Source organism: Bombina bombina, chromosome 3 (assembly GCF_027579735.1).
Source record: "Bombina bombina isolate aBomBom1 chromosome 3, aBomBom1.pri, whole genome shotgun sequence".
In the NCBI taxonomy this organism is placed as follows: domain Eukaryota; kingdom Metazoa; phylum Chordata; class Amphibia; order Anura; family Bombinatoridae; genus Bombina; species Bombina bombina.
In genome coordinates, this window is record NC_069501.1 from 995,003,169 (window position 1) to 995,012,924 (window position 9,756).

The following is a 9,756-nucleotide window of genomic DNA, read 5'->3' on the forward strand; positions in this document are numbered from 1 at the left end:
GTCTTTCTGTTTCCCCCAGTGTACCTGCTATTGCTCTATTCTCTGGTATGATATTTTATTACCTTATGCTGTTCAAAATTTCCTATATCTGTTTTCCACTTGCGATAAGAAGGTGCAATCTACATTGTTTGCTTAGGCCTTGTGTTTTTCCTGCACTAATTTATTATCTCTGCTAATTATGACCATGTGAATGCTATTACTAATAAATTGGATACTCCTAGCTTGTCAAAGCTCAGCTTGTCAGGGCATCTGTAGTTGCAGCATGTGTGTAGATTATAAATGTATTAGTTATACACGGAGATACACAATATGAGTGGACAACATTTAAGCAGGTACATTCATATTTCTAATCTCCCTAAATTTCCTCTGACAGTTAAACATGCTACACTTTCTCCTGTTTACCTTTACATTCTCCTCCCTTCTCCTTAAAGTCACAGTTTCTTCCTTTCACAAACAGCACTCAGACTATTCACATCTCTCCTTTTCTTCTATCCACTCACCTCTACAACACACATGAACTCCTATTTGACATCACTCAGCCAATCATGCTTCACTGATACTATGCTTAGACACTCACATAAGACAGAATCTCATCTTTTGTTTCTTACTTCATTGCAGCTGGTGATGTCTCACCTAACTCAGGTCCACCCTCTGCCTCTCTCTGCTCACTACCATGCATGACACTTCCAATATATTGCCCATGTGACCCTCTCAATCTCATTAAATGCACTTCTGTTAATATCTTGCCTCTTGTGTCCTTTTAATTCCCGCTCTGTATGCAACAAGCTAATGTCTATTCACAGACTACTGTATTAATTTCATGATCACTCAATCTCACAGAAAACTTGACTTTCCTCCTCTAACTGAGCATCACAATTTTTAGACCACTTTGAAGCCTGACTCCCAAATGTCCTCTCTTGTAACACACCTTATCACATCTTAGGTGACTTCAGCATACCGATTGATGATCCTAGCATGCCTGCTGTCTCTAAATTTCTATCCCTTACCACTACTTGTGGCCTGTACAAGAAGACAACATCTCCAACCCACTGTGAAGGCAACTCAATTGACCTGGTCTTTTTACCAATCTCTGTGCCATTTCAAAATTCTTTAACTTACTTTTTCCTCTCTCTGACCACCACCTACTACCTTTTTCTCTCAGGCCCTGATGATTGAAAGTGCTACGAGGTGGCAAAACATTCGAAGGGATCCACTGATATGGCAAGCATGCCTGATGAAATATTCCAAGCTCCCAACATAGCGGCATAGCCGAAAAGATGTTTACTTTACATGCCATTGGTCGGCGATGCTGGCTATAGACAACACCCAGCATGGCCTCGCTTCCATTGAGTCGTTAAAAATGGAGCCGTAAGCTACCGAAGCGGACGACAGCTAAAAGTAATTTACGGCTCCATTTTAGTACCAGGTTTCCATTGAAAAGATTAGCGTGTTGCGCGCAGTCGCTCTTTTCGGCCGTACGTAAGTTTGCGTTGCCAACCGATGTCAGATTTGTCGAAAAGCGCGCCATAACAAGTGCATTGCCATGGTAACCCGACCTCTGTCTATAAGAATAACGGTTTGCGCCTGCGCTCTTTACCTGTGATCGCCTCTAGAGAGAAAGACACGGGAGCTAGTTGCGTTGGTAGGAGTTTTGGGTTTTTGAGAGTTGTTTGAGAGTTAGTGGAGAGTTTGATATTTGATTTTCATATATTCTTATTGTAGGCCTCATATAATATTAGGAACACACACACACATCCATACATTAGTTAATTAACACACATTAGTTTATACACACAAATACACACACACACACATACACACTTTTATTTGATACAAACACATTCACATTTTTTTTTTTTCATTAACCCCCATATCCCCATCTTCCTTTATTACTCCTTTCATTAATCCCCTTATTCCACTTCCCATCCCCCCTTTGACTACCCTTCCCTTCCTCACTATATAACTTGTTTTTTTATATATACATTTTTCCCATCCTATTTTTTTTTTTTTTTAGATCCCATATTTTTTAGTTCATTTGACTATATAGCTCACCCCTTTCTTCATTTGCATCCCTTATTATTTTTCTATAATTTTGTTCTAATCCTCCTTAGTTTTTCCTTTTTCATTTACATCCCTTTGTTTATTTTCACCCCCACAATTTTTTTTTTTTTGAGGGATATAGAATAGAGATAGTTAGGGTCGAGATAGGTTAGGTAGTTAGTTTTGGGGCTATTTAATTTAGGGTTTAGTTAGGTGAATTAGTGTAGTTAGGTAAGCTAGGGACTTTAGTGTTAGGTTAGAGTTAGGGAGGAAGGAGAAAGGGATGGATAGGCCTAGTGGAGTTGGGAAGGGGGTGGCTAGGGGGAGGGCAGTGGAGAGGGTGGATAGAGGGAGGGGGAGGGGGGAAGTAGGGAGTAGTATGGGCAGGAATAGGGGCCGAGGTTTGGGTGGAGGATTTGTCCTTCCTCAAACCCTGGCAGAGGAGGGAAGGAGAGAGGGTGGAAGAGGAATGGAGGTGGGAGGAGTGAGGAGGAGTCAGCCTCAGCTAGGCACAAAAAGAAAAGGGAAAGTGGGGCAGACTGTGGCAACTGGGGGTGGGGCTGGTGGTAGCCTGTCACAGCCTGCAGGGACAGAGGAGGTAGAGAGGGCTGGTCCCCAGTCACAGGAGGGAGAGTCTGTGTCTGCTGGCCCTTCAGGTGTGAAGGGCAGGCTTAGAGAGGAGAGGTACTCTGAGGAGGAGAAGGAGGCTCTTGTTGAGGCATACTTGGAGAGGGCAGCTCAGCTGGAGAATCCTAAACTGAGGCCGGCTGTCCGGAATAAGCTGTGGGAGGAGATTCGAGTGGCAGTCAGCTGCTTAGGACGTAATCGTTCTACTGCCAGCATTAAACACCGCTATCATGACTGCAGGAGGGAAACCAAAGCTAAGCTGGCACAGCAGGCCAAATATGCACGTGGGACCGGTGGTGGTCCTAGCAAGAGAATACACCTAAGGTCATGGGAGGAGATGCTGTCCAATGTCATCTCGGATGAATCTGTTCACGGATGTAAGGGGACAATGGACACCTCTGTGCCACCTGAAGAGGTGTATGAAGGTGAATATTCAATATTAAATATAACCATATATGTGATGTATATATGTTGTATATCATAAATACCCATCTGTGTTTAGCTATGAATCTAAATATACATAGTTGTATTTAATATGTTCAGCAAGCACTCTGTATTGTATATCTGCTCCGACAAGCAAGAATATTGATAATATAATATCCAAGAATATTAAGCATTTCATATAAATCATGTGTCATTGTCCTTAAAGGGACACTGTACCCATATTTATTATTTTGTGAATCAGATGCAGCATGCAATTTTAATCAACTTTCTAATTTACTACTATAATCAATTTCTCTTCGTTCTCTTGCTATCTTTATATGAAAAAGAAGGCATCTAAGCTTTTTTCTAAGTTCAGAACTCTGGACAGCAGTTTTTGATTGGTGGATGCATTTATCCACCAATCAGCAAGGACAACCTAGGTTGTTCACCAAAAATGGGCCACCATCTAAACTTACATTATTGAATTTCAAATAAAGATACCAAGAGAATAAAGAACATTTGAAAATAGGAGTAAATCCGAAAGTTGATTAAAATTGCATGCTCTATCTGAAGCACAAAAGAAAATATTTGGGTACAGTGTCCCTTTAACAATGTTCCTTTAAGACACAGTCTATAAAGATTCCTCAGTTATGATCATATATGCTTGGATTTTATCCCAAACACACTATATGTGTGTGTGTGTGTGTGTGTGTATGTGTGTGTGTGTGTATGTGTGTGTGTATGTGTGTGTATGTGTGTGTGTATGTGTGTGTGTATGTGTGTGTGTGTGTGTGTGTGTGTATGTGTGTGTGTATGTGTGTGTGTGTGTGTGTGTGTGTGTATGTGTGTGTGTATGTGTGTGTGTGTGTGTGTGTGTATGTGTGTGTGTGTGTGTGTGTGTATGTGTGTGTGTACATATATACACATAAATATGGAATATAATAGTCTGTATTGTTATGCTACAAAGTAATATATTCTATTAGATAGATAATGTAAACATACCATATATTTATTTGTAGGTTCCGAACAGGAGGAGTATGAAGCTGCACCAACACCACAGCAGGATGTTCCTACATTCACTGAGGAGGATGAGGATATCTATGGTGACACTACCTCCTATATCAGCCTCTTAGAAGATGATATGCAGCAGCCTAGGGCATATGAGGTGGAGGATGTATCATGCCCTTCTCCATCTACTTCGGAGACAACATTTCATGTTTTGGGTTTTGAACCCCAGCAGACTCATCCTCCTCAACAATGGCAGTTCATGCATACTTCGCAGCAACAAATGGCACAGCCCCCACAGCTGCACCCACCGCAGCAGATGATGCACCCCCCACAACATCCTCCTCAGCAGCAGATGATGCACCCCCCACAACATCCTCCTCAGCAGCAGATGATGCACCCACCACAACATCCTCCTCAGCAACAGATGATGCACCCACCACGACATCATTATCCTCAGCAGCAGATGATGCACCCACCACAGCAGCATACAGATCTGCATCATCTGTACTATATGCCTCCCACTCCTATGGCACAACAGGAATCCACACCACCACCCACTGCACCCACCAATGTATTGCCAACAGTGCCATCACAGACAACCTCACAGTCACCAATACGGAGAGACAGCCCTGGAACCAGCCAATTATTAGTTCCTGAGACACCAAATGTACAACAGGGTCCGGCACAGTCCCAGCAGGATGATCTACTGAGGCTCATACATAGAGAGCTTAGGCTGTCCAGGCTCCAGCAGCAGCAGGATTTGAGAAGGATACAGAGCCAAATGGACATCCATAATGCCTCACTCGTCCGCCTGGCAGAGGCAGTGGAGAGGCTCGCGGATAGGCCCCAAACTCCATCCTCCCTTGCATCCTCTGTCATCTCCCTGCAGGACCCTGAATCCCGGTTATTAGCCTCACATTCAGCTGGTGGGCGTCGCACAAGACGCCACACTGCCCCCCTAAGTACCTCTCCTCCAAAGTCAAAATCCCGCCGCAAGAATTAATTAATATTCTTTTTTTTCCACCCAAGATATATCATATCTAATTTTTGCACTAAAGCACTTTTTTAAGTGCGATTTTCATCTCATAAATATGCATCCATTTTTCTAATCCAAATTTGAACATATATCTTAATATTATTCTAATAGCTGTTTATCTGCTAAAAATGAACAGCTTTATTCATTTTTATTTCACATGATGTCAATTAATATGCAGGTGTACATTGTTGATAAATTTATGTGTCCTTTTATTGAGGATATCATATTATGCCGTTTAAGAATACTTGGGGATACGTGTCTGAAATTTATACAGTATATGCTATCTAACATTAGTCAACGTGACATGTGTAAATGTTATGATTTATATTCCACAAGCATATGTTGTTTGCTCCTTCAGATGAAGCTAATAAGGGTTATACAGTTATAGAAGAGTTGGAAAGTAAATACTCCTTCCTGTTGATATGGCCAAATACCTTGCATTCATTCTTATAGTCCTATGTGGAATGTAATATCTGAAATATATACCTATCATGACTAATACCTATCATGACTAATGCACTCCTTTTTGTCAAGATTATTATTCAATATTTAGAATAATTAGATAAATGTATCTTTATGATATTTAAGCACTGGTGTATACACAACATATATGTGATTGACATGATATAGAGGTGATTAATACATTTTAATTGACATCATATGAACAGACACAGACTCTCCCTGGGACCAATGCACAATGCACTTTTAAATTGTTTCAATAACTCCATGTTAAAGACAATACTTCATATCTCTTGAAGTATGTAATATTAAGCACTTATGTATTTTGGTTAATAGTCTAAATATTGCAAATGTATTATCTGCTTTAGCAGACATGACATTACATATATTTTATAAATATTAGTACTATGACACATTATAACTTTAATGTGTCATCGTTTTGTATTGAATAAATATGATTTTCACATTGAAAATTACATTTGAATGAGGGTAAATCTGTAATAATAAAACTCATCTTCATGATAAAAAAATTATTTCCTTTGACTTATTTTTCTATATTATTTTCTATGAGGTAACCATGCCATTCAAGTGTGAAATCTCAGGGGATTGTATGTATTGATAATGTATCTTTATTTTAAGGATTATATTATATCTGGATTTGTCTCTTTGAAATGAGCATCTGATATATTTCTTAAAGGGATAGCCTATTCAAAATAAAACTCATGAATTAGAGCATGCAGTATTAATATACTTAAATATGTAATCCTATAATCTATTTAACTTCATTATCATCTGTAATTTACTAAAACAGGAATGTTAGCTTAGGAATCTACCCATTTTGAATCTGCACATGGGGAGCGCTTGATGATTGTTGTCTAAATATAGGCAACAATCAGCAAGTGCACCACAGGTGATGAACATTAAATGGAATGGCTCCTAAACTTAAATACATGATTGAAATAAGAAACATAAAAGAATTAAATTGATTATGAGTACATATGTAAGTTGATTGGAATTGAATGATTTATCTGGTTCATTAATGTTTTATTGTGAACACACTCTTCCTTTTTTTTTTTAAAGTGACATAAATTCAATTATTTTGCTAAAACATATATATTTAAAAGCAAATCTAATATATTTATATTCTTTATATTTCTTAATATTCTTAGTATCCTTTGATTATAGTTTTATTTAGGTAAGATCAGGAGCAGCATAGAACCTATGTTGGAGCTGTTTATTGTTGCCAACATACAGTATATATCCTGTCTGTCATTGGTTCACCCATGTACTCATTTTTATTAACCAGGAGTGCATAGCTGCTCTTTAAATAATTATACCAAGAGAACAAAGTAATATTTGGAATATAATTAAAATGATATTTTAGATAATTATGCTATACATAAATCATAAGATGAATGCATTGATTAGTACATAGCTGGAAATAAAGAAACATTCACCATGACTATATTTGAGTAAAGTATACATTTATTTAGGGAAAATGTGGTAAATATAGGGATGAGGAGAGAGGGAGGGGAGTGGTATTCCATTTCTGAGAATCTTCAATCTGTAAAACATTAAAAGAAACAAATGTGTATTATTAAAAAACATAATCATAAATAACTAAAAGGTCTCATTACAATACTATAAAAATACCTGAAAAGAATTCTTGAATAGTTGCAGATCCCTCCAAATGGGCATTGAGGGGTTGGGGATGATTAATTACATCAGGCTCAAAGATTTCACCTGGGGGCTGTGGTGTTGGAAGTAAGTCGTTCAACATCCCATGCTCCTGTGCCATGTTGTGTAGACAGCAACATGCCACTATGATTTTAATAGCTTTTTCCGGACTGAATTGGAGATCCCCCCCTGATCTGTCCAGGCAGCGAAAGCGCATTTTTAGAACACCAAACAGTCGTTCTATTATAGCACGTGTTCGGATATGTGCTTCATTATATCTGTATTAAAAGAACAAGAAATATGATTATAATATATAATGTGAAGACAAATCAAATACTAATGAGCTAACTACATTCCTGGTTTGATCTTATAAATCTTTAAACCATTTTATATATATATATAAATATATTTATATTCAAGCAGAGAGATTTATAAATGCTTCACTGATAATAGATGTTTTTTATTTTGACTGTCCCTTTAAAGGCACTCAGTACAACATTGTTATGTCTGTGATAGTGATATATACACACACACACAAGATAATCAAGCAACAAATGTATGTGCACAATCACAGATATATAGCTTAATAAAGGGGCAGGAGCCCCGAAACGTTGCTCAATAAAGGTGCTGTTGCTCCACATAGAGTGCTACCTGTGTGTTCTATTTCATTACATTTACTGGGACTTTGGAAAAGGAGGTCCTCCAGGTTTGCACCTACATTCACCCAAGAGTGATTTAAAGGGACATTCCTATGAAGTGTGTACTGGTCCTACTTTTCTACAGATTATAGTGAGCCTTTTGCAAGGCACAATCAATATTTCTGACACACATGAGCAGAAAATAAATATATATTTTACCTTAATTCAGCAGGCCCAACAACCTGGTTCTCTTTCAATGGTGTCCAAATCCATTTTTTAAGAGGATATGCAGAATCTGCTAAAATATGAATGCATAGATATACAGTATATATATATATAGATATAGATAGATAGATAAACACACATCTTTCCATAAAGCAATGTATGACATAAAATAATGTTATGCATATGTCTTACTATGACATAGTTAATATATATCTTTTAAATGATTAACAATTTATTTATTTAATCAATTTCACCCCCTTAGACACATACATAAAGGATTATAAAGCAATGAAACAATAAAATGTCAAAATATTGAACACATGAAGGCATCATAATATATACATAAACACTTACCGAGGAGATGTCCTTCAGGCATTTGATTTGTCTCAAACAATCTCCACACACCAGAATTCCTGAGGATGTAGGCATCATGGCTACTTCCTGGGAACCCTGCCACGACATTTAATATGCGCATGTTTGCATCACATATAATCTGCACATTTAAGGAGTGGAAGTGTTTCCTATTTCTAAATATTATCTCCCTGCGCACAGGGGGTCTTAGGGCAATATGAGTGCAGTCAATGGCCCCAAGGACATTGGGTATGCCACCTAAAAGAAAAAAGTCCCTCTTAACATCACGCCAACCTCTGGGTGATGTGGGGAAAAAAATAAATTTTCTGCAATTATCATAAAGTCCATCAATAACTTTTGAAAGATGCTTAGAAAGAGTGGACTTATGCACCCCAGTTACAATGCCCCCTGTCACCTGAAAGGATCCAGAAGCCAAAAAATGAAGTGCCCCTAGTAGTTTGGTCATTCCAGGGACAGCCCTGCTTGAATAGCCCTGGCTTTCCAGCCTATCTTGCAACAGGGCATATAACTGATATATTTTCTCCCTGTTGAGCCTGAAACTTTCAAACACCTGCTGCTCATTCAGGGTTTCTATATCCAGCCTCACTCTGGGGATGTCAGGCCTACGCTGTCTAACTTCAGCATTGTCAGCTTCTCTCTCACCCTGCATTTTGAAATATCTGTTCTGAGGTTAGGCTAGGTGTGGTCTTTTTTTTATAGCTGTGTGTTGCTTGTTAACATATGTGAAACTGGTGATTGCAATGAATAACATGGGGGGGGAGGGCTTATCTTCATCTCATCTAATCCTTAATTTAATGAACAGTTTGAAAGTATATACTTACTCATGACTTTTATTTTTGATATGAACTATAATTTCAACATATATGTAGTTACATATCGGAAATTCAAAGACACTGAATGCAATTATTATATTTTTCAATTTAAATATATCAGCCTTTATCATAACAGTTAAAAGTAATTATTAAAATTATATGATTTATATAGGTCAAATATATATATACAATTATCATACATATATACATGTAGGAGAAGATTATTATTAGATAAAATTATATTTCTATATGTATTGAGATTATATATAGCATGCCTGGGCAAAGGTTTCATTTTGAATTGGTAGATATTTTATTTATTTATAAAGTATTTTACCAGGAAGGATACATTGAGATTTCTCTCTTTTTCAAGTACGTCCTGGGTACACAAAACATTGCATTGACACAATAGGTACAATAAAATAAAAAACAATAATAATAC

General features: G+C 37.7%; 1 protein-coding gene across 1 annotated transcript; it reads right to left on the minus strand.

Moving 5' to 3' along the window:
- Positions 1-7,056: 7,056 nt before the first annotated feature.
- Positions 7,057-8,983, minus strand: LOC128652018 (putative nuclease HARBI1). The gene is made up of 4 exons (XM_053704972.1): positions 8,488-8,983; positions 8,128-8,206; positions 7,247-7,548; positions 7,057-7,157 (listed from the first exon to the last, which is right to left on the minus strand). The coding sequence occupies exons 1-4, from the start codon at positions 8,948-8,950 to the stop codon at positions 7,153-7,155; spliced, it is 849 nt and encodes a 282-aa protein (XP_053560947.1). The 5' UTR covers positions 8,951-8,983; the 3' UTR covers positions 7,057-7,152.
- Between the last annotated feature and the right edge of the window lie 773 nt (positions 8,984-9,756).